Here is a 26767-nt window from a genome sequence, read left to right as displayed (position 1 = left end):
GAACCTGGAAGTTCGGCAAAAGTTCGGGGTTCGGGAGGTTGCTGGGAAGTCCCCCAGCCCGGCTGTGACCTTTTAAAACAGCCGGGCGGCTTCCCAGCAGCTTCCCGAAGCCGAACGCCAAACCCGAACTTCCGCGTTCGGCGTTCGGAGGCTGCTGGAAAGCTGCACGGCTGTTTTAAAAGGTGACAGCCGGGCTGGGAGGCTTCCCAGCAACCTCCCGAACCCCGAACCCGGAGGTTCGGCAAAAGTTCGGGGTTCGGGAGGTTGCTGGGAAGCCCCCCAGCCCGGCTGTGACTTTTTAAAACAGCCGCGCGGCTTCCCAGCAGCTTCCCGAAGCCGAACGCTAAACCCGAACTTCCGCGTTCGGCGTTCGGAGGCTGCTGGAAAGCCGCGCGGCTGTTTTAAAAGGTGACAGCTGGACTGGGAGGCTTCCCAGCAACCTCCCGAACCCCGAACCTGGAAGTTCGGCAAAAGTTCGGGGTTCGGGAGGTTGCTGGGAAGTCCCCCAGCCCGGCTGTGACCTTTTAAAACAGCCGGGCGGCTTCCCAGCAGCTTCCCGAAGCCGAACGCCAAACCCGAACTTCCGCGTTCGGCGTTCGGAGGCTGCTGGAAAGCTGCACGGCTGTTTTAAAAGGTGACATCCGGGCTGGGAGGCTTCCCAGCAACCTCCCGAACCCCGAACCCGGAGGTTCGGCAAAAGTTCGGGGTTCGGGAGGTTGCTGGGAAGCCCCCCAGCCCGGCTGTGACTTTTTAAAACAGCCGCGCGGCTTCCCAGCAGCTTCCCGAAGCCGAACGCCAAACCCGAACTTCCGTGTTCGGCGTTCGGAGGCTGCTGGAAAGCCGCGCGGCTGTTTTAAAAGGTGACAGCCGGGCTGGGAGGCTTCCCAGCAACCTCCTGAACCCGGAAGTTCGGCAAAAGTTGGGGGTTCGGGAGGTTGCTGGGAAGCCCCCCAGCCCGGCTGTCACCTTTTAAAACAGCTGCGCGGCTTCCCAGCAGCCTCCGAACGGTTTAGAAAAAAATTGCCTCTTCTTACGAACTTTTTTCGTGTTATGAACGCCAAACCCGAACTTCCGGGTTCGGTGTTCGGAGGCTGCTGGGAAGCCCCGCCGCCCGGCTGTCACCTTTTAAAACAGCCTTGGGGCTTCCCAGCAGCCTCTCGAACGTCGAACCCGGAAGTTCGGGTTTGGCGTTCGTAACACGAAAAAAGTTCGTAAGAAGAGGCAAATTTTTTCTGAACCCCGGGTTCGTATCTTGAGTTGTTCGTAAGACGAGGGGTTCGTATCTTGAGGTACCACTGTATTACAATGTATATCTAGGTGTGAACATTTTAATAAAACTATGATAAGTCACTGCTAGGAATAAATGATCAGGTGGATTCTGCTCACCCTGCAATTGATGGACAACTTCCAGGCCCCTTGTCCACAGATAATAATTTCCAATACAGGATTTTCAAATAAAGAATTGAAGTGACTAGCTGCAGTATTATCATGCAGGGTAAAATACCAACCTATAGAAAGAAGCACATTCCTATTCTATTTGGTCTCTGATGCCAGACTATTTGGTTCATTTATTTATTAAAATTATATTAAAATTTCACACACAAAAATATCCTGGCTGGCACGTAAACAAAAGAAGGGGGGGAAAGTATAAAAGCAAACACAGTCTCAAATAGATATACATGAGCTCTGATCAGCAATGCAACCATCTCCCCTGAGACCAGCCCCCCCTCCCCCAGGCCTGATGAGTGACTTTTAGAAGCATGCCTCTCTTAGCAGATTTCATTGGATGAGCAGATGTAATAAGGGAAAGAAGGTCCTTCAAATAACCCAGCGCCATGCCATGGAGGGTTTTAAAAATCAAAACCAGTCTTGGGAAAGAAAGGAAAGGAATCCCTACAGATTATACAAGTCATTGCTTACTATAGGAGCAGCAATCTGAAGATGTTTCAGTGGTCCGTGTGGCCAGCATGACATCACAGAGTGCCTTTTCCTTGCCACCAAAGTGGTACCTATTTATCTACTTGCATTTGTATGTTTTGGAACATGTGGGCAGGAGCTAGGCAAAAACGGTCACTTACCCCATTGTGTGATGTTTGCGTCTCGAACCCAGGCTGTCAGCTTTCCAGCCAAGAAGCTCAACATGTTTAATTGCTGAGCTATTGTTAATATATGTGAAAGTAACCCTTGTTTAACAAGGATATGCACAAAGAAACATTTATGAGAGTAGTTCTGAACAATTATTCAGCCACACACAGATACACTAACTTGAGTTATAGTTTACTTTAAGAAATAGCACAGTCTGATAAACAGTCCAGGTCATACACATAATAGTCAGAATAACAGTCCAAAGAATATCAAAGTACAAAGTCTTTCCTGTTGTCCCTGTCATGAACAGTAAACAAAGATACCAAACTTAAACACAATTTAGCTACAACAAAGAATAGAATATCAAACAGAGAGCAAACTATGATCTCTAGCTCCCTTTTATCTGCAACACAATCAACCAATCAGAAATAGGATACAGTTAAAGCTATATACATACAGTTAAAGCTATATATACGAGTCTATGGAGAGGGGCGGCATACAAATCCAATAAATAATAATAATAATAATAATAATAATAATAATAATTATTATTATTATTATTATTATTATTAGTAGAGTAGAGCAGAATAGAATAGAATTTTATTGACCAAGTGTGATTGGACACACAAGGAATTTGTCTTGTTGCATATGCTCTCAAAGTACATAAAAGAAAAAGATACATTTGTCAAGAATCATGTGGTACAACACTTAATGATTGTCATAGGGGTCAAATAAGCAATGAAGAAACAATCAATATTAATAAAAATCTTAGGATACAAGCAACAAGTTACAGTCATACAATCCTAAGTGGGAGGAAAAGGATGATAGGAATGATGAGAAAAACTAGTAGAATAGAAGTGTAGATTTAGTAAAAAGTCTGACATTGTTGAGGGAATTATTTGTTTAATAGAGTGATGGCGTTCGGGAAAAAGCTGTTCTTGTGTCTAGTTGTCTTGGTGTGCAGTGCTCTGTAGCGACGTTTTGAGGGTAGGAGTTGAAACAGTTTATGTCCAGGATGCGAGGGGTCAGTAAATATTTTTCCCACCCTCTTTTTGCCTCTTGCAGTATACAGGTCCTCAGTGGAAGGCAGGTTGGCAGCAATTGTTTTTTCTGCAGTTCTGATTATCCTCTGAAGTCTGTGTCGATCCTGTTGAGTTGCAGCACCAAACCAGACAATTATAGAGGTGCAGATGACAGACTCAATGATTTCTCTGTAGAACTGTATCAGCAGCTCCTTGGGCAGTTTGAGTTTCCTAAGCTGGCACAGAAAGAACATCCTCTGTTGTGCTTTTTTGATGATGTTTTTGATGTTAGGTGACCATTTTAGGTCTTGAGATATGATAGAACCTAGAAATTTGAAGGTCTCTACTGTTGATACTGTGTTGTCTAGTATTGTGAGAGGTGGAAGGGTGAAAAGGTTTCTTCTAAAGTCTACCACCATTTCTAAGGTTTTGAGTGTGTTCAGTTCTAGATTGTTCTGGTCACACCACAAGAATAGTGGTTCAACTTTCCATCTGTATGCGGATTCCTCATTGTCTCGAATGAGTCCGATCACTGTTGTATCATCTGCAAACTTCAGTAGCTTAACAGATGGATCGTTTGAGATGCAGTCATTAGTGGATAGAGAGAAGTGGTGAGAGTACACAGCCTTGGGGGGCACCTGTGCTAATTGTACATGTATCTGATGTGATTTTTCCTAGCTTCACCTGCTGTCTCCTGTCTGTTAGGAAGCTTGTGATCCACTTACTTGTGTGCTCAGGTACCGCTAGCTGATTTAGTTTGGTTAAGAGAATGTCTGGTATTGAATGCTGAACTGAAGTCTACAAAGAGGACCCTAGCGTAGGTCATTGGAGATTCAAGATGTTGAAGGATGTAGTGTAGATCCATATTAACAGCATCATCTGTTGATCTATTTGCTCGGTATGCAAATTGCAGGGGGGTCTAACAGTGGATCCGTGATGGTTTTCAAGTGGAACATTACTAGCCTTTCATAGGTTTTCATAACTACAGATGTTAGAGCAACTGGTCTGTAGTCATTCAGTTCCTTGATGAAGGGCTTCTTCGGCACTGGGATGATAGTAGAACATTTGAAGCAGGAAGGAACATAGCATAACACAGTTAAACTTCCAGAAATACATTGTTGGTTTATATATTGCCCAACTGTTGGTTTATATATTGCCCATTGTTGGTTTATATATTGCCCAACTGTTTGGACAGAGGTTTAACAGCTATCCCACCACCCTGGCAATAATGTTATTAAAACAATAATGTTAATAAAAACCAATCTGACTTATTTCTTCAGATGGAAGACATTTTATTTTTTACTCTTTTATTAAGAGTTGCTGGTATTAGTTTTAATCTACCAAACTTGCATAAATCCATATTTTAACAAAAATCTCTACATTCCTTTTAACTTGCCTTAGAAGAGATATTATTCTATGGATCATTCAAAGGAAGGGGGCTTTTTGTAAGATGGGGGTTGGGTAGCAGTTATCACAAATTTAATTGCAATGAAATAGCTATTTTTTAAAAATTAAAGGTCACTTAATTAAAGATATCCTATTAATTTATTAAAATATCTCTAATGGGTAAGTCAAAACAATTAAAGTTTGAGGAGGCAGTCCTAAAAATATGTAGCCTATAAATTTATAAGAATTTTCTGAATTATTTTTCTATGTGAATCTCACTGTTAATTCTTTTATTTCTGTTTTACCATTCTGCATTACAAATCAGATTTAAAGAGTAAGTATTTTATTTCTAAACTTCATTTGTCTTGTGTATGAATATGCAGAGGTTTAGCTTTTGTATGGGTGCAATGATTTTAAAAAGAACATATGTGAATCGGTAGGACAATACATAATGATTGACAACTGTCAAGCTTTCCCCAAATACGGTTATAAGATTAGAAGTGTGCTAAACATCTTAGGTTATTTTGCCACCTCACCTAGGTGATGTGTCCCTTTACAGATTTTAATATCTAATATGATTTAATTCTACCAAAAAATTCTACCTAAATTATAATATTAAAATTGATCAGATTATATTCACACTGTAAAATGTGTAAGTAAATTTCATTTAAATAAACACTTCAATAAAAATGCGCTTGAAACACAAATGGGAAACATGGTCTAATTGTATATTGATTTAAAATTCCAGAATACAAGTAAATTTTTCTGTTCTATAATCCCAGGGCTTTTTTCTTTCTTTGGCATAGATATTAAGAAAATGGGAGGTAAATTTATAGTTTTAAATATTCAATTTATTGACTTTAGAGAACGTGGTTCAGCTTTTCTTTTCTAGTCAATCGTGAACAAAACACCACTACAATATTCCATTGTAAGAGAAACTGAGTATATCTGCATGAAGATGCCAGATTTTATCCTGTTCGCAGTATTTTCATAATGCTTAGCATTAGCATCATTTACCAGGTGAAAAGCTCTAATGAATTCTCTGCATGACTATTTCTACCAATAAACGTGAGCTTGTTAGAAACATTCTTTGATTCCCTTCAAACCTCTTCACTTCTTCCCCATATGATTTCACCAAAGGAGACAAGCTGAATGTGCAAAGACAGCTCGTATCCAGATGGCCTTACCAGCTGGCAAATCAGCAAGCATCCCTGCCAATAATCTCTACGAAGAACTGGGTGACAGCACCATGTAAGTTTTCGATGAAATTTAAAATGCTAATAACGCAGGTTATAATTTTGATACTTTAGAAATTACAGTCATCATGGCTAAGCAAATTAATATATAATCTTCTAAATATCAACTGCATGTTGGTGAACATCACAGGGGAATAGTGCGTTTATCGAAGGAAGATAAAGAAATTGTAATTGTGTAAGCAGAAGCATGTAGGTAAATTTTGGAACACATAAGAGAATTGTGACAAGCATTACTGTCAATTTGGTATACCAAGTGGGAGATCATCTATCTACGTACTAAGTCCATGGAAGGGGTGGCATACAAATCCAATCAATCAATCAATCAATCAATCAATCAGAATATTTCAGAAACTTTATATAGATTTTTAAAATATATTTTAAAGTATGCACATTTATTTTTGATACCACAGAATTAGGTAATTTGTCAGGTCCAGCGTGTTCCTTCTTGTAAAGTGAATTCTGTTTAATGATTGGGAAGGTCTGATGAAAGCATATGTGCCTATGTATGCAAAATGTCAAAAGGCTAACAGAATCAATGTATTTCTACCAATTTCTCCCAAAATTAAAACAGGGATAGGAGAGAAAAGTGAATAGCGAGCCTTTTATACAACGATTGCCCAAACTGTGTGTGTTTACATGCCAAACTGAAAGGTGCATGCATGCTAATGCGTATATGTGCAGACATACACGCATGCACAGCAGAGACCCAAAGACCAGTTGCCTCGTGGGAGACGGGGCACCCCAACACTGGCATTATAGCAAGAGGTAAGAACTTTTTTCTTTCACGAGCTTCTGTTCTGTCGTTTGCAGAGAAACAAGCTCATGAAAGAAACGCCACAGAGATCTGACCTGGGGCAACAGCATGCATGCCAGCAGAGACGGCTCTTCATGCCACCTCTGGCACCCATGTCATACATAGGTTCACCATCACAGGGATTGGTTATACTGGTCATAACATTTCTTCCTAGACATTCCAAAGGAGACCAGATTTCTTCAATCTATGAAAATATCATACAGTAGGCTTTATTAAGATTGTTGTATCACATGATGACATATCGAGACTCCCCCCTCCCTTCACTAAACCAGGTCTGGCTGTGGCCAGAGTGTGATGCATCCAGCCTACATGCTGGGAGTTTGGCAATCCTGACCTACATGATTAAGAATGTCTATAGACATTTATTTGGCTAAACATCACCATCATATAGCCATTTGAGACTTTGCCCAAAACTAGTGTTATTCAAATTCGGACAAAATTGCTTGAATGCAAAATTATATCAAGATGTTCAAATGCCATATATAAATAGGAAGAATTCAAACTTTTGCATGCAACATGAGCCAAAAAAGCTGACTATTCCATGGATGGAAACTTGAATAGTATTTTCAACATCTACAAAAACTTTATACTCAGCATAGATTCCAGCTGAATGCTAATCTAGCTCTACTGTAGTGGTTCTCAATCTGGGGGTCAGGACCCCTTTGGGGCAGGGGGTCGAACAACCATTTCACAGGGGTCACCTAAGACCATGGGAAAAGACAAATTTCCCATGGTGTTAAGAACTAAAGATTCTATTCTGGCAACTTGGAACATATTTTTACAATCCGACCAATCAGGCGTTTACAGTGGGGGGTATCTCTCTCACCTTCCTGCCAATCAGCTTAAAACTCTGTTGGGAGAATTGGAGCTAGATTTATGGTTGGGGAACTGTATTAAGGGGTCATGGCCTCAGAAAGGTTGAGAACCACTGTTCTATTGGGTCAGGCTGCCTCAGGAAATGGATAGAACTGCCTTTATTGGACTTTTTTAAAAAAAAATCCATTGTAGGCATGGCTACAAAAGATATACAGAAACTCTTTTGATTAAAACATGTTTGCTTAAACACACCGTAACAAAATAATCTTTAACAATCCTTTTGCAAAATAACGTATCTTTTTAATATGTATTTCACCATGCATTTGAACTGTTTAATGCCAATACTTAATAACTCCTGAAAATTTAAGCAATAAGTACTCTTGCTTTTCTCTAATTTCTTTGGGGGGATCATTCTGTTTTCAGTTGAAATCTGTGTTGTGAATTACAGAAAGCTTCTACAGAGCATTTTGAAATTAAATTTATTTTTCATTTTCTTTTCTTATTTCTCTTTGGACATATAGGCATCAGTAAGTAAACTCTCATAGTAATGACAAATATAGTAGCAAATGGAAATAGTTCTGTGTTCTTTTTTAATAAATACAATTATTTTATTTTTCTAGTGTGCAGTACCTAGATTTTATGCACTACCCTCCAAAGAAAACTAGATATAAAAGATTAAAAGCTATGTCACCAATAACTTACAGCAAATAGATTTAAGGCCCTTCAGATTATTGGTGTTAATGATACTTTTCCACAGTCAAAAACAAGTCACAATCCTAATGCCTTTCATTTATCAGAGGCTTCATTCACATCTGTAAGAATAATCTCAGTTAAACAGCTTAATTTTTTGCAATTATAGCTTGATTTTGTTCCTCATACCTGCAATTAAGGTATGCTAAATTGAGACTGACCAGAATAAGTAGAGAAGACAGAGGGGAGGGGGAAGAGACATGCTAGACCAGTGATGGTGAACCTATGGCACAGGTGGCACATGAGCTGTTGTCCTAGCTCAGCTCCATTGTGCATGTGTGTGCCGGCCAGCTGATTTTTGGCTCACACAGAGGCTCTGGGAGGGCATTTTTGGCTTCCAGGGAGCCTTCAGGGAGATGGGGGAGGGCGTTTTTACCTTCCCCCAGCTCCAGGAAAGCCTTTAGAGCCTGGGGAGGGCAAAACAAGAGCCTTTTGGACCCAACACAAGTTGGAAAACAAGCCATTTCCAGGATCTGTAGGGGAAGCTGTTTTCACCCTCCCCAGGCATTGAATTATGATTGTGGGCACTCACGCATGCACAACAGCGTGTGTGTGCGCTCTTTGGGCACCCGAAGAAAAAATGGTTCACCATCACTGTTCCTAAAAGTATTTTGGGGGGAAATTCTTTTATTGACTAACATTTCCATTCTAAAAATGTCCTCACAGATGATCCAAAATGAGAAAGAACAGTTAGATCATAAGAACAAGAATCTTTTTTGAAAATACCTAGACAGGCTTGAACAATGGAATTAAACAACCAGAATCAAATTTATAAAGTTACAATGGGTGATTAAAAAATGAAAAGCACATGTACAGGACTGGGGACAACTAACCTGACAGGCAGTAGTAGATTTGAAAAGGATTGGTGTATTCTATTGGATCATAGGTTGAAAACATGAGTTGACAAGAAAATACTATTAAAATGGAGAATGTCTAGTTAGACACAACAGTTCATTTAGTGGCCGTTCAAAGTTACAGCAGCACTGAAAAATGTGACTTATCAACATTTTTCACACTTATGACCATTTCAGCAACCCTGTGGTCACATGATTAAATGTTTGGATGCTTGGCAACTGACTCACATTTGTGACGGTTGCAATATCCAGGAATCTTGGGATCCCCTTTTGCGATCTTCTGACAAGCAATGGGGAAACCAGATGCACTTAAGAACTGTGTTACTAGTTTAAGAACTGCAGTGATTCACTTAATAAACGAGACAAGAAAAGTTATTAAATTGAGCAAACTCACTTCTCAAACTCAAATTTCTCATTTCACAAAATAAAATTTGGGCTCAATTTTGGTCATAAGTTGAGACCTACCTAAATTAACAAGAACAAAGGATCCATATCATTAGAAGTCTCACTCTTGATTGGGCCTCATTTGGAATACTGGCTGTAGTTTGCATACGGTGGTGGGATTCAGCTGGCTTGCACCAGTTCAGATGAACCACTTGTTCAAATACCCACCTCCGACTATCAAATGGATCCTTGGCGCTGCCCTGCCTTGCAATGGAGAAACACAGACAGCATGCAGGAAGGAGAAGGATGTTTTCCCACCCTGATCCTCCTCCTTCCCTCATGCTGGCCACTCTGGTACGAGGGAAGATGATGAAATCATATAAAGAACAGTTAAAATGATTCGATATATTTAATTTCCGAACAGAAGCTTGAAGAGGGTTATTTTTCCCCAGTCTTTACGTGTCTAATAGTTCTCATATTTCCCTTCACTGAAGGTCATTAAAGAGATGGTTAGCCATCTGTCTAAAATGTGCCTTTTGTCCCCTGTCCAATTGTCTCTCTTATATCTCATATATCATATATCTTTTCTTCCTTTCATATATCTTCTCCTCTATTTTTATATCTTTTCTTCTATCCTTTTCTTTTTATATATATATATTACTACATGTCTATTCTCTTCAATATGTATTGTGTATTGGACAAATAAATAAATAAATAAATAACTAAATCTTGGCACTTACCAGGTGACCAGAGTTCTATCCCGTCTCTATAATTCTATGAAAAACACAAGTGCAATTGGCATATGACCAAAAATATGCTTTCTGTAATGTTTTCTCCCTCCAGCAATATTAGCTATAAATAAATTGTTAGACAGAGAAATCTGATCCTATTTCAAATGTGGATTGCAGACTTACACCCTATAATATTTTAATTTGCTTATCCTACCCTTTCCCCCAGTGAAGTAGTAAAATAACTTTCTGTGATTTAGTAGGTTAGTACATGTAGATTAATTAACTAGATCTAGATTCTTAGATAACCTAGAATAACTTTTTATTCATTTTCTGTTTCATATTCACTGCATTCATATTGGTTTTTTCTTTTTCTCATGCATGCATTCTCATTTGTGGTTTTCTTTTCTTTCAAGTCTTTTCCTTCTTTACCGTTTTCAACAAAGCAGGAGAAAAAATATATTACTAGATGGAGGAGACCGTCAGAGAGCCATTAGCAACTTTGCTTCACGTGCAATTGAGGCCCACAAGCGTTCTAATATCAAAGGAACATTGAAAAATAATTTCCCCAAATCTGCAAGCAACATTACATTATTATCTGATGAGACTCCCTTAACTATCCCAAACCCTCTGTACGCTGAGAGCGCATTGCATAGTTCCACCTCCCAGTTGTTGCATGAAAGCAACTATGCGGTGCCCCATTTCTTCCGACAAAAGTCAGCTTTGAAAAACGTTCTGTTGAGCGGCACTTTGAAAGACATTGAGCGAGCATGGACTTTACCAAGCCAACTTACTAAGAAAAATATTTTGCTCATTATGGACCCAATTCAGTGGGACCAGGAGAATAACAGAGTAAAGAATGAAAGAGTTAGAATCCATCAAAGAAGATCTGATAGAAGCAGTCTAGTCTTGAAGACAAGCAATGGCACAAGGACATCCGTTAGAGAGAAAGCAAGGCAGTTTGAGCAACAGGCTTTACAAGATATGCAACAAATGAAATGCCAAGACAAGAAAAGTGGGCTTTCGCTGGCAAGTAGTGCCTGTGCTCAAGAGGAAGAGAGAAGAGTAGAACCAACTTCTGAATGTTACCTTCCCTCTTCAGGGTCTCCTGCACTTTCTTTTTCTTCTTTCCAAGCATGTTCTGAGGTGACTGAAAGCAGAACCTCAACAGCACCATCCATTGCCATCACTGACCATGACAATTCTGAACAGTTATCCCCTTCACCGAGCCGTATGTCAGCACCTTCCCCTTTCAAGATCAAAATGTCTGACGATGAAACTAAAGGCATTCAAGTCCTACCAAAACCTCCTCTACCACTTCCACCACCTTCTCCATCCCCTCCACTGCTGCCCCCTCCCTCAATATCACTCCCCTTCCCTCCTCTTCAAAGGCTTCCCTCACCTATTCAAAGCGCTCAACTTTTACATGTTACAAAATGCACTAAGTCGAGTTCCAAGCAAGCCGTGGTGTCATCTCAGACTTGTGTGTCAGAACCTTTCGACGCTTCTCGCAAGCAACTGAAGGGGATTCTTAAAAACATCCATAACTTAGCAGACATTGAAAAATCAGTGGCCAATATGTACGGTCAGATAAATAAAAATTACATTCTGCCTAAAGACGTAGACAAGCCAAAGCCAATAACAGATATTGAAATTGTAGCCGAAGTTGAGGAGTATAACCAACAGAATGGTAATTTGAGCAGTTTAGTGGAGGAACGTGAAAAGCAGTTCTCACCTCAGGCAACTGCACTATGAATGCCCTGAGTGATTTTATGCATGATGTGTGCTGAGTGTATCATTGAACCCATACATCACAGACCCGATCAGAATAATTCTTTTTCTCTCTCCTTTCACTTCACTGTCGGCTAATCTCTAATACTATTTTTCTTGAGCTAATCCACAATTTTATCTTGGAATGGTTAATTGTTCATTTCTTAGTTTGCTGGGTCTATGTCAAAGGGGAAAACGAGACATTGCAATTCTAAGAGCATGTTAGCACAGTTAGGATAGCTACACTTAAATAGCAAAGGGATATTTTAATTGGTTGAAATGGATTGTCTCTCCGGAGAGCAACTATCATGAATAAAGGAGAATATTTGTAACTCAGGGTTGAAATGAGGAGTCTTAATTGCTCTCTGAGCCTGGTTGTTTTCTTGCAGATGTTTCATTATGTGAATAGAATAGAATAGAATAGAATTCTTTATTGGCCAAGTGTGATTGGACATCCAAGGAATTTGTCTTTGGTGCTTTTGCTACTAGCTATTAGCATTGATGATGTAACCTAGTTTGAGTAATGAAACAAGAAAACAGCCAAGTTCGGAGAGCAACTTTCATGGTCTGTAGGAAGGGAATATATGGTCAAGTTCTCTGGTTAACCTTAACTTTTTACTGAAAAGCCTGTTTGGATGTCATCAGAAAACAAATGATAACTACAACAAAGGGATTTGGCATAAAGGAAAAAAAATACAATTATTGCAATAATATAATCATATTTTTCTGTAAACTGGAGTGCTTTGTGCCATGGCAACAGGTTTGCAGCTCTGATGATTTTTCTATTTATAATTCTCCCTGTCCTCCCTCCTGTTATCCCAGCATGCCTTTTATTACTTCTTTATATACTGACACTGCATATTCTAAGTTTTAACTTTTGTAATATATTTTCTGTAAAAACCTTTTTTTTAACAAAACATATCCTATTAAAAATACTTTTCTCTCTATTGCATGCTACCTGGCTAAGCATATTTCTTTTATCATTTTTTCCCAGCTTGTCAAAACTAATAAACGATCTGAATAATTACTACAAAAAAGAGGAAATTATAAGTGCATGAATTTCCCAAAAGCCCACACTTAGCAAGATTGTGGCTTTTAAGCCCTCTAAACAAAAACTACTAGTAGGATTAACATTCTATTTTTAATAAATGGTTCTAGAGGAAGTAGATTTTTTCACAGTGGAAGTGGGTTAAAGAGGGGGGGGGGGAGAGTATAATCCTAAACTTACAACCACAACTGAGCCCAAAATTTCTGTTGCTAAGAGAAAAGTTGTTAAATGAGTTTTGCCTCATTTTATCAAATTTCTTGTCCCAATTGTTAAGTGAATCACTGCAGTTGTTAAGTTAGTAACACAATTGCTAAATGAATCTATATTCCCCATTGACTTTACTTGTCAGAAGGTCTCAAAAAGTGATCACATGACCCTAGAACATAGCAATGGTCATAAATATGAACCAGTTGCAAAAGTGCCTGAACTTTGATCATGTATCAGTCATGGGGACCCTGCAATGGTTGTAAGCATGAAAAATGGTCACAAGGCACTTTTTTCACTGCTGTTGTAACTTCAAACAATAACTAAACAAATTGTTGTAAATCAAAGTCTACCCGTACTGTAGAAATCCTACTTCAAATCTTTTGCCATTTGGTTAGGTTCAAAACAATCATAGCATTTAGACTTTAGGCTTATATACCGCTTCACAGTGCTTTACAGCCCTCTCTAAGCAGTTTACAGAGAATAAGCATATGGCCCCGACGATCTGAGTCCTCATTTTACCCACCTTGAAAGGATGGAAGGTTGAGTCAACCTTGAGACTACTGAGATTTGATCTGCCAAGTTGCTGGCAGCTGGTGATCAGCAGAAGTAGCTTGTGGTACTGCACTCTAACCACTGCACCACCGAGGCTCTTTATGAAGGGAAGGTACTATAACTATTTTTGAGAAGTAGATTGGTAGAAAATGAAGATAAATAATTGTTTTGTTTCCTTCCTCACATACACAGCCATGTCAAAGTTTTACACACACACACACACACACACACACAAACACTGCTCAAAAAAATAAAGGGAACACTCAAATAACACATCCTAGATCTGAATCAATGAAATGTTCTCATTGAATACTTTGTTCTGTACAAAGTTGAATGTGCACAACAGCATGTGAAATTGATTGACAGTGTTGCTTTCTAAGTGCTTCTTTCTGTGATTTCACAGAAGTTTGATTTACTTGGAGCTATATTGAGTTGTTTAAGTGTTCCCTTTATTTTTTTTGAACAGTGTATAAACTTACATTGACCACAAAGTAGCCCAAAATAAGTGGAGACATTTTTTTCTCTCCGTGGCTTAGGAAATGGGTAGATTCCATGAAGAAAACTGATATACAGAAAAGGTTAAGCATTTTCTCCAGTTCTCCAATAGAACCCTTTGAGAGCACTATGGTCCCAATATAATTTTTTTTTAAAATTCCTATTTTGTGACATCAACTTTGTTTCCTCACCTCTCTGTCTTCCTTCCCCATCCTCTCCAATTCTTAATATAGAAACACCCTAGGCCTATTTCAGAAATATGTGTAATTAATGTGAACCCAGGCATTTGAGGTACACATAAAAAACTTAAACTCAGTTTTCTTGGCTAACATTATCCATCACCAATAGGTAAGAAATCATTAACATCCTATAGTTAAAGGTCTCAAAATAGCTGGGTTCTCTTTGCCAGTTGGCTTTTTTTTATTGACACAAGAATAGATAACTTGCTGAAAAGTTAGTTCTCCAAAAGCCACATTCTGTGAACTTCACCTGAGTTCTCCAGATACACCAGAAATCATCTCTGCTTAAGACAATTTGCCTTCATTCCTATATACGTTTGCCTGTTCCACATATAATCATTGAATGTTGTCTGGCTTTCTTCTGTATAGATACATATCCACATATTCATTCATTCATTCATTCATTCATTCATTCATTCATTCATTCATTCATCATACCAATTTATATGAATGAAACTTAAACTGTTAGATCCTGTTTAATCAGGTTTGCATCTTCTGAAAGGCCAATAGCATTGAAGCCATCCATACTCCATAGACAGGGTATGCTGTGACAGATATGATATTCTTCCCAGATCCCATAAGGTGACACTATTTCACACAAGGGACTTGGAACATCCTTACACTTAAAAACTGGTGGACAGGCAGGAGTACAAGTGAATACTTGAATATTCTGGCCCTGGACAACAAAAAGGTTTATAGGTGATCACCAGCATCTTGTACCTGGAAAACTAATGAAACTTCTTATGTGCAATTCACACAGCATAGGTTTTATATGGATGTACCATGGTGGAACACATTGTGTCAACTAGAAAAAATACATGTGATAATAAGCAGAGTCTCCTGTTCTAAGTGATTTTTATTGGTTTTTGTACTTATGCTGGCTGTTTTTGGTTGCTTGGATGTTCTTTTTTTCTTTGTTTATTTAGCAAGTTTATATGGCTGTCCAGTTCACACATGGTTGATTATGAACTCCTGGACATTAGTTGTTCTAATGGGATTCAGTTCATTTCTCTTCTATATTCTCAGGGATTCAATTTGCCTGAACTCAAGAGCTGGCTCAGGTGTACATGACCACCATGGCAACCATAGATTTGATCTGGGTTGTTGATGGCCTGACTTATTTGAGAAGGGTCATCGCTTGGATCTGTGGTTTGTCTTGAAGCAACTGAACAAAGTTGGAGAAACAGTCCCCAATCTCTTGTCATCAACAGATTATTCCTGCTAACCTTGTGGTCTTCCTCATGTGCCTGAATAGACCTGGTGGGGTTCCAGAGGGATAGTAGAGTAATTTTTGAATCTCTGCCCCAGGGTTTGATCGAAACTTTAGTTATTGCTTTGAATGAGTGAGAGATTGTGGGTTTGGATGCAATTGCCCCATGCAGTCTTTATGTGCATGGATGTTGGAGGCCCCCTGGTTTTCAGAAGAATAGCAGGAGATAAAGTGGCCAACAGATGCCTGGAGCATCCCTGGAGGTAAAGAAAGAGCAAATTCAATTAAGCAGAGGTAATAGCCTAATTAGGGATTACTTTATTGTAACAAGAGCAATGAAACATATGTATTCTTCCATTCTTACCATGTCTACAGATAGCTGGCCAGTGGCTCCTTTTTCCCTTGGCCTTTGTTAGACAATGTCTCTCAAATCTCTAGACAAGCTCTCCCAAATCTTGATAAATTATGTGGGGACAGCTTGAGTCTGCTAGTACTGAGGAAGTGGACCAGGTTGTTTAGGCAGTAGTGAATATCTCTTTACACAATGGAATGGTAACACTCGCTTTGAAGGAAGTGGTGGTTCGTCCTCTTTCAACAACCATTGAAATATCCAGCAATTATAGACAATTTTCCTCCAGACTCCCCAAACATTTTAGGGAAGGAGGTTGTTGTTCAGAATCTGATAGGCTTAAATTTCTAAGGGCTCTAAAAAAAATCTCAGCCCTTTTCAAGCTGATTTCAGTCTCAGATATTCTGAGCTATTAGTAAGGACTTAGTAAGATATTTTTTATGGATAGTTACTGGTAGCTATGGATAGAATATACTGGTTCTCTTTGGTCCAATGTTTCTGAAAACATCAATTGTGTAACTTTCTTATGGGATTGGGAGTATGGGGTGGGGACTTTTATTTGATGGATCTCTTCCTTGGTGGAGTGGAAGTCTAGCCCTAGGTCTCTGATTTACTTGTTAAACATATTTATTTATTAAATCTATTTGCTTCATATCTCATTGTAGCGCTACTCAAGGGGGCTTCCAATAATAAAAAGGAAGAAAATGAGTGTAAACAGAACAGGAGCAAATAATAAAACAACAAAATAAACAATGAAAAAGAACATAACGGGAACACAACAATAGGATGACCAAACAGAATGGGTGAAGAGGGGAGGTGGAGTCTGCCATCAGTCCAGCAACATGGAACTCTCCCATTTGGTTCTCAGGCCAACTATTTTTTTTTTAAAATTTATTTATTTATTTATTTATTTACTTACTTACTTACTTACTTACTTACTTACTTACTTACTTACTTACTTACTTACTTACTTATTTATTTCAACTTCTATGCCGTCCAATCCCGAAGGACTCAGGAGAACCATGTCAGCTTCTACAGAAAGATAGCAGAAGGGGGGGGGGGTGTATCTTATCTTACAGAGTAGCGTGTTCCAAAAGGCAGGGGTTGAAGCTGAGAAAGCTCTTCTTCTGGATCCTGATAATCATAGTTCTTTGAGCAAAGGCATCCAAAGTAGGTAATCCCTGCCAGCAACAGTAAGATAAGCAGGACAAGGTGGCTCATCAGGTCTTCAAGGTCTTTCAAAATCGACATATTGAACTGTACTACAAAAGGTTGGGTTTCTTTTTTTTAACTTCAGCTCAGAATTAACTCCTGAGATAATTCTATTTTTCTGAAAAATGATAGTAATAATTTATTATTAGCCTTGTATATTACTCGACTCTCAATGATTGTCAGCAACTCACAACAAAGAAAAAAGTACAGTCAAATCAATAAAGCATTAGAAATAAAGATAAAAGATGGCAACCATGATGAAGCATGGAGCCTTCCTCTTCCTCTCAAACCATCCGGTCTCCATGGATTTTCTATACAACAGCAGAGCAAGAGACATAAAAGTACTGTTTTAACTTCCTTTATTATTTCATTTATAACTTGACTTTCTCTGTTTGTAAATATTGAGGGCAGCTTAGCAATAGCATCGAGACATATATACTGTAGCTTCATAGTGCTTTACAGCCCTCTAAACGGTTTACAGAAAGTAAGCATATCACCTCCAACAATCTTTGTCCTCATTTTACTGACCTTGGAAGTATGGAAGGCTGAGTCAACCTTGAACCTACTGAAATTCAATCTGCCAAACTGCTGGCAGCCAGCAGAAGTAGCTTGCAGTATTGCACTCTAACCACTGCATCATTGGGGCTTATTAATGTGTTTTGAGCAAGCCATTCTCCTTTTTCCTATTTCAATTTAAAACATTTCCCAATATGTTTTTTTTTAAAGTATGTATATAATTTATGTTTAATTTCAGCAAAATCAATTTCCACGTACCAGTACACCTATTCACACTTTTTATTGCTTTTAGTTTTGCATTTTAATATTTTACATTACTGGGTTTGGACACATACATACACACTGCCTTTTTTTTCAGTCAAGAATGATTTTCCTATCTTGCATAGAGTGATTTCTGCCTAAATGCTGAATCTTTTACAATTGAAAATGTAACATTTTAATGTCACTTCCTGTCTTAGTGTATCTAAAAGGGGAAAGTGCACTATGCAAAGGGGGAAAGTATTAGTTAGTACCACTTTATAAAACCTTAGTAAGACCACACCTAGAATACTGCAGTCAATTTTGGCCAACATATTACAAAAAAGATGTTGATACTTTGGAAAAAGTTCAGAAAAGAGCAGCTAAGACGATCAAAGGCCTGTAGACTAAAAGATACAAAGAATGACTGCAGGATTTGGGTTTGGCTAGTCTAAAGAAAAGAAGAATTAAGGATGACATGATAGTAGTATTCCAGTACTTGATGGGCTGCCACCAAGAAGAGGAGATTGAGGGGGCTGGACTAGAAGACCTCCATGATCCTTTTCAGCTCATTCATTCTAAATCTAAAATGTGTGAATGTTCATGCATCATGAGACTTTGCACACAGCATAAGACTATGTATTCATCTCTTTCTACGTGCTTCTATATTGTACAATATGAATTTAGCCAATCTTATGCGTGTTCTGTCTGGGTTCCCCCAGACCTCAACACCAACTGGAAAAAACAGCCAGACACTCTGGTAAAAGCAAAAGTACTTTATAGCTGGAAAAAATAAACACAGAGGAAAACCTGTTCTTCCCAACAGACAGGCTATAATACTTTACAGCAGAGTCCTGATGTCCAGACAATACAGCAAGCTTCTTGCTGGCACACCCAACCCAAGGTTTCAGTAGTCAAAGGCACAAACCAGGATTCCAAGACGCCAAAGTTCACAGCCAGGTCCCAAGACTCTCAAAGATAAAACTCCACAAGCCAGGAAGGGTGGGTCTGCCTTTTAGCCTTTCCAAAGAGCACCACACCCAAACCCAGCTGTTGCCTCTTTAATGCTGAAAGTACTTAGCCAATTGGTCCCTTCTCTGTGTAGCTCTTCTCTGTCGCAGATCAATTATGGCTTGTGCATTTTCCTCTAAGGAATCCAGGCTGCTTGCTGGGGAGAGCTCCCTCTGGGGGGACCCTGGCTGTCCTCCCTCTTCTTCAGCCTGGGATTCCTCCTCCTCATCTGCCTGCACCTCCTGTTCCTCATCATCTCCCTCTGAGCTGGAAACCGACAGAAGATCAGCCGTTCCCTGAGGGGCCTCAGACGGAACCACAACAATGCGTTCCGAAGCCACTTAGAAAACAAGTCTACTGGATAGGGTTTTTTTTAAGTCAGTTGTTATTAACCTTGAAGACCAATTCATGCTCAGTCAGAGGTATAGTTGCTCTTAACTTCAAGGACCCTTTCATGCATACATTTATAGACATGGAAGCATTGAAAAATATAGTCCTGTTAAGGCAGTTCATGGTACAAGGATTTCTGCAGCTTTGCTTAATCAGATACCCAAAAGAACAGGAGGGAAATACCTCTACCTCATTGTACTGAGAGCCTCTGAAAAATAATATTCTACACCTAGAAGACTTGAAAGAATCTGATTTGAAAGAAAAATGACCCTTCCACAGGATACCGGGAAACAAGGCTTAGCTTTCAAAAATTGAGATGGATGATGTCTTTCAAGCTTTCACATTTTAAATAATCTAATCTTTATGTCCATGCCAGAAGGTAAACATAGTTCTAACTCTTCATTCTCTTCCCTGCTTTGAGTTTGATCTATGATTTTGTTCTGTTGTAAGATATTTGCAATGAAGTTTGTCTGAGAAACAGGACCTCCTTTAAGTCAATGAAAGGAGAACAGTGCAAACACAGAGAATTCCGCAATTGCCTTCATATATGTCTTCAATTAGCAGAGAAGTACAATTATTTTCCCATCTTTTATACATCCAGGACATAATCATGTGACCTACATAGATACTGTACGTACATATTGTACATACATACATCTGGTTTCTCCCCAGTCATTCTCCAGGAAAGAGACTCCATATTCATATTGTCCTTTGATTTCCCCCCCCACTTCAATCCAACTTTGGCCCAGTCAAAAGGTATTTCCCCAAATATGAACTAGAGTAATGATGGCAAACCTTTTTTGGTTTGAATGACAAAAGGGTGTGTGTGTGTGTGTTTGTGTGCTAACATGCATGCATGTGCCCACACCCATTCCCTCCCCCCCCCACGCATGCACACACACCCACGCTGCCCCTGCTCAAACACATACACCCATTCCTGCACATGCACACAATCCTATGGAAGTGGAAGTTCAGAAAAATTGACTTCTAGTTTTCCTCTTGTGCTGTTTTTGTGCTGTTATATACACTAATAGAATAGAATAGAATAGAATTTTTATTGGCCAAGTGTGACTGGACACACAAGGAATTTGTCTTGGTGCATATGCTCTCAACGTACATAAAATAAAATTTACATTTGTCAAGAATCATGTGGTACAACACTTAATGATTGTCATAGGGGTCAAATAAGCAATGAAGAAGCAATATTAATAAAAATCTTAGGATATACGCAACAAGTTACAGTCATACAGTCAACATGGGAGGAAATGGGTGATAGGAATGATGAGAAAAACTAGTAGAATAGAAGTGCAGATTTAGTAGAAAGTCTGACAGTGTTGAGGGAATTATTTGTTTAGTACAGTGATGGCGTTCGGGAAAAAACTGTTCTTGTGTCTGGTTGTCTTGGTGTGCAGTGCTCTGTAGCGACGTTTTGAGGGTAGGAGTTGAAACAATTTGTGTCCAGGATGTGAGGGGTCAGTAAATATTTTATCCGCCCTCTTTTTGACTCGTGCAGTATACAGGTCCTCAATGGAAGGCAGATTGGCAGCAATTGTTGCATCTCAAATGATCCATCTGTTATATTACTGAAGTTTGCAGATGATACAACAGTGATCGGACTCATTCGAGACAATGAGGAATCTGCATACAGACAGGATATTGAACAACTGTCCTTGTGGTGTTACCAGAACAATCTAGAACTGAACACACTCAAAACCATAGAAATTGTGGTAGACTTTAGGAGAAACCCTTCCACCCTTCCACCTCTCATAATATTAGACAACACAGTATCAACAGTAGAGACCTTCAAATTTCTAGGTTCTATCATATCTCAAGACCTAAAATGGTCACCTAACATAAAAACATCATCAAAAAAGCACAACAAAGAATGTTCTTTCTGCGCCAGCTCGGGAAACTCAAACTGCCCAAGGAGCTGCTGATACAGTTCTACAGAGTAATCATTGAGTCTGTCATCTGTACCTCTATAACTGTTTGGTTTGGTGCTGCAACTCAACAGGATCAAAACATATTGCCCTCAATGATCTGAGGCCTCATTTTATGACTTCATAAGGATGGAAGTCTGACTTAATCTTGAGCCAGGCAGTGGGCAGAGTCATATATATGACTTTGGGACACATTACAAACAAATAAAACAAATGTAATAACAACAAAAAAGAACAATACAAAATCATATAGAGTCGTATTTCAAAAATAATTAAATACACAATCCCATTCATCTGGTGTTCCCGTGCCTGTTAGTTAAACTAGGTCTTCAGAACTTAGAAAATTCATAACATTTGGAACTAATATGATTTCTGGGAGATGAGGCTCAAATGCAGATGTCACAGAGGTTGAAAATCTCCTCTAGGATCCTGGATGCCATTCCCGAGTTGATGGTAAGCTTTCTTTTAGGAATCTACAACATTCCTAGATTATATATCCTGCAATACTCCATTCTTCCTAGACCAGGTGGGTTGAATAGTCAAAGTTGCATCTCCTTAGATGAGTGCTATGTAAGGCTTTGTAGATAGTGATGGGTAAACCCAACGAAGTTCGGTTCGGTGAGTTCGGCTGAACTTTGCCGTGATGTTTGGGTGAGTTCACTGAACCCAAACCCCGAAATCTTCTGGAAATGAAGCCACGCTTTATTAAAATTACATTGACAGAGAGCTCTAGTGGCTTCTTCCTAGATAGAAAAAGGAAATGGGCCAGCAATCTTGTATGCAGCAGGTACCTGCTTTTTTCCAGCAATCCTGTGTGATGGAAAGTGGCCCTGTGGTTGACCCCAAATTAAATTTATAGAGAGCGCTAGTGGCTTTAGATTAGACCAAAAAAAAAAGAAGGAAATGCAGAGAAAGAAAGTGTCCCTGTGGTTGATCCAAAATTAAATTTGCAAGAGGGTGAAGAGGGGGACGCAGAGTAGCAGGAGGAGGCAACAACAGCCACCAGCTATTTTCCAGCAATCCTGTATACAGCAGGCACCTGCTATTTTCCAGCAATCCTGTGTGATGGAAGGACATGCGCTCTGTGGCGTGATCGGTCTCTGGCCACTCTGGCCAGTAGTAACAGCTTTAGGCTTTAGATTACATAGAAAAAGGAAATGCAGAGAAAGAAAGTGGCCATGTGGTTGACCCCAAATTAAATTTGCAAGAGGGTGAAGAGGGGGATGCAGAGTAGCAGGAGGAGGCAACAGCAGCAGCCACCTTTTTCCCAGCAATCCTGTATGCAGCAGGCACCTGCTATTTTCCAGCAATCCTGTGTGCAGCAGGCACAAGATTTTTTCCAGCAATCCTGTGTGATGGAAGGACATGCGCTATGTGGTGAGCTCGGCCCCTGGCCACTGTGGCCAGTAGTACCAACAGACTGAATGCTGAGGGTTTGCAGCCTTCTCCCTCTTCTGCTGGCTGACTGGGGCTGTGGGGCCACAACAGCCTCTTCCTCCTCTGAACAATGCTGGCCTTCAGTCCACGTGGGATCTAGCACCTCATCATCACAATCAGACTCTTCTTCCACTCACTCCTCCCCACTATCCTCCCTCTCAGCCTCAACATTGCAGTAATCTGCAGGAGCAGGGATCTGGGTCTCATCATCCTTCCCCGATGATGCCCTGGACACCTCCTCTTTCTCCAGCAGAAGCTCTGGGCTGTCCGCAAGCCCAAGGTCTGCAACTGGGGATGGGGCAGGTGGATGGCCCATGGCATCCCAGTTACAAGTGTCAATGAAGAACATTAAAGACTACACTGCTTCTGGCTGAGATGGCCTTGCTGATTTTGAGGTGGGTGATGATGAGGGCTCTTTGTGGCTTTGCACACAGAATCAAATTGGCACAGTTTAGAACTGGAACTGGAGGATGGAGGAATTGGCACCCCACCCACAATAGTCTGCTTGTTCTGGTGCCCTGGCTGGCTGGGTTTGCTGCTTTGGAGGGGGTGATGATGAGGGCACTGAACACACAGACGAGGTAGAGTGTGTAGAAGGCAATACCAAGGAAAAGATAGCGCTGCATGGCATATTATCTCCAACTTCTTGCATCAAACCCAGGTGCCTGCTTGCACCAGAGGAAGGGGTATGAGGCGCAGATGTTACACGCCCTCTCCCTGCCCATGCAGCACCAGCTCCATCACCACCACCAACAACAACATGGCCACGTCTCTTTTTCGCAGCTTTCTTCATGGTTGAAGCCCTGCAGTGACACTGGCCCAAGGAACAGAAGAAGGTGCGGCATTCTGGTGGACCTATAATTTGAAAAATTAAATGCCCAGACAGCCCTTGTATTAGGCAGAAAAACATTAAAATCACAGATACTGGAAGTGCCCTTGTATTAGGCAGAAAAACATTAAAATCACAGATACTGGAAGTGTCTGACCCAAAACTATAGAGAGCACTAGAGGCTTCAGATTGAATAGAAAAAGGAAATGGCCCTTGTTTTACCCAAAAATAAATTTACAGAGAGATCTAGTGGCTTTTTTTTTAGATAGAAAAAAGGAAAGGCAGAGAAAGAAATTGAAAGAAAGTGGCCCTGTGGGGGATCCAAAAGTACAATTGCCAGAGATCACCAGCGAGACAAAACTGATCATCCACCCCCCCCTTTTTATTTTTATTTATTTATTTATTATTTGTTTGTTTGATTGATTGATTGATTGATTGATTGATTGATTGATTTTTATGCCACACTTCTCCTTAGAGTCAGGGTGGCTTACAACATGTTAGCAATAGCACTTTTTAATTAATGGATTGATCATTTCTAAATGAACTTTTTCCACTCAATCTGCACATTGGACAAGTCTATCGCTGAGAAATCTACTAATATCCCAGAGCTCAAAACAAGGTGCTACTGCTTGATGAATGGACTTCAACTCCCAGAATAGTGTACCTGTGTTTGACCCCAAATTAAATTTAGAGAGAGCACTAGAGGCTTCAGATTGGATAGAAAAAGGAAAGGTAGAGAAAGAAATTGGCCCTTGTTTTACCCCAAAATAAATTTACAGAGCGCTTTAGTGGCTTTTTTTAGATAGAAAAGGAAAATGCAGAGACAGAAATTGAAAGACAGTGGCCCTATGGTGGACCCAAAAGTACAAGTGCCAGAGGTCAGTAGCAGCAGTGCAAGACTGAGCGGCCCCTTTAAATTACTGGAAAGCCCTGATGTATCCATTCTACAGTAATTTTTCCAACCCAATCTGCACATAGGACAAATCTATTGTTGAGCAATCTACTAATATTCCAGAGCTCAAGACAAGGTACTACTTCTTTGGAATCACATTAGGTTTAAGAATGAGATTCTTAATGTAGTCTCATGTTTCTCAACCATGACAACTTTTAGATGAAAGGACTTCAACTCCCATTATAGCTGTCCCGTGGTTGTCCCCAAAAGACATATGCCAGAGAGCTCTATGTGGCTTTAATTTAGTTTGCTGTGAGCTGCCCTGAGTCCTCGGAGAGGGGCGGCATACAAGTCCAATCAAACAAACAAACAAACAAACAAACAAATAAATAAATAGAGAAAGGAAATGCACAGAAAGAAAGTGGCCTTGTGGTTGACCGAGAATCACGTACTTCTGCACATGCCCAAACTATGCAAGTTAGGTTTCTCTTTCAGTGGAAGTGTAGACAGGAACTGCAGTCTTAGTCAGGATCAGGAACCTTCTTTTTCTTGGGTCCTGGGGGTCAGGCTGGGCACCCAGAACAATGCACTAGGGCACACTAGAACTGAGGTAGACAGGAACTGCAGTCTTAGTCAGGATCAGGAACCTTCTTTTTCTTGGGTCCTGGGTGTCAGGCTGGGCACCCAGAAGAAGGCACTAGAAAACACTGGAACTGTTGAAGATAGGAACTGCAGTCTTGCTCAGGATTTTTTTTTCCCCTTGGGTCCTGGCTGGCTTTTCCCACAAAATCAAATTAAAACACTTTACAACAGGAACAGGAGGAGAGAGGAACTGCCCCCCTGCCCCCCTGTCTTTATCTTCTTCTGCCCTGGCTGGATTGCTAGGCTGGTATACCACACAACTTTTCTTCTTTCTTTAACTTGGATGAAGACAATGTCACAGTTTAGAAATATCAATTTCAGTGAAGCAGCAAGCAGATGCAGCCAAATTGCTCTTTGAAATTTCCCCAACCTATCTCTCCCTCTCAGCAGCAGCAACAGGACTGTCCCTAACTAACTACTATCTCTTTCAATGGTGATGGACTGCATGGTCCTGCCTTTTATAGAGGCAGGTCAGGTGCCCCTCTGGACCAATCTAACCCATGCATCCAGCTGGCCAATCATTGGCCAGCAGGACACATGGCCAATCACAGCCTTTTCTTTTGTTTTATGTCGGGAGACCGCATGGCTTCAACTAAGAAGAATGCTGTTGATTGGTGCATCGCGGAGTTAGTGTCGAACGCCGAACTTTTGCATGGACTTTCGAGCAAGTTCGGGTTCGGGTTCAGCATGCCGAACATAGCAAAGTTTGGTACGAACCCGAACTGTGCAAGTTCGGTTCACCCAACACTATTTGTAGATAATGACCCCAGCTTCAACTGAGCCTAGAAGCAAACTAGCAGCCCATGCAGCTTGCAGAGTGGAGATATATAATGTGCAGAATCTGGAACAGGCATAACTGCCTGCATTTTGAACAAGTTGCATTTTCCAAAACTCTTCAAGGGAAGCTCCATGTGGAACTAGTGGTGGTTTCCTACCAGTGTGGTGCACTGCGCCGCTTCAATAGCAGCTCGCCGTTTGTGTAATTCTGGTGCGATGGTTGCAGTTTGTCTTTACCAGTCTGTGCATGCTGCTATCTTTTTTTTATGATTATCCATGATTTTCAGCTCTCTGAGCATGCACAAAAGGAAAATTGTCCCTCTGAATATGCGCAGAAGTAAAATCATGCTGGGGCATGTGCGCGAAACATCGCAATGTGCATGCAGCACACCAGTAGGAAAAGGTAACCAAACTGCCCCTGTGTAGAATATTGCAGTAATCCATACGAGAGATGACCAGGTGGTCTCCTGGTGCAGAAATGGATATAACTGATGCACAACTTGTAGTGCAGTTGTCTAACGACCCTCTTGGCCATGGCTGCCAGTTAAGAATTCAGTTCTGCATAAATCAAGATGTTTCACTGCATCTACACCATCCAAATTACAACAGTGACGTTAAGAAATTCTGATTATTATTATTAAGATTATAAACCCCTTTGTCTAAGAAATACTACATATTTGGAAGCTGCAGGTCAATACTGAAGCAGTTATTTCTAAAACTGTTCAGTCTGTTTGATTGATTGCATATGATTTTCACTGGATTATTTCATTAAAAAATAATGCTACATCCTTCTGTTAAAAGAGCAGAATTACTTATTTTCATTTAAGATCAAACTGAGATCTTAAATTCTATATTCCCAAGGGTAGCTCTTTCCAAACCCTCCGAAACCCTCCTAATGCAACACCTAGAAAAGTGCAAT

The 26767-nt window shown here is 40.2% G+C and overlaps 1 protein-coding gene across 4 annotated transcripts in view; it reads left to right on the top strand.

Annotated features, from left to right (window-relative positions):
* The window catches only part of PCDH15 (protocadherin related 15), a 1574801-nt gene that overhangs the window by 1532250 nt on the left and 15784 nt on the right, over positions 1 to 26767 (top strand). For all 4 annotated transcript variants that reach the window (XM_070752283.1, XM_070752284.1, XM_070752286.1 and 1 more), the window contains one exon: positions 5634 to 5744. In XM_070752283.1, coding sequence (XP_070608384.1) covers positions 5634 to 5744 — 111 coding nt within the window. The remainder of the gene's footprint in view (positions 1 to 5633; positions 5745 to 26767) is intronic.

This window comes from Erythrolamprus reginae, chromosome 5, assembly GCF_031021105.1.
Source record: "Erythrolamprus reginae isolate rEryReg1 chromosome 5, rEryReg1.hap1, whole genome shotgun sequence".
NCBI lineage: Eukaryota > Metazoa > Chordata > Lepidosauria > Squamata > Dipsadidae > Erythrolamprus > Erythrolamprus reginae.
Note: the sequence above shows the minus strand (reverse complement) of the source record. Positions and strands in the feature narration are given on the sequence as shown.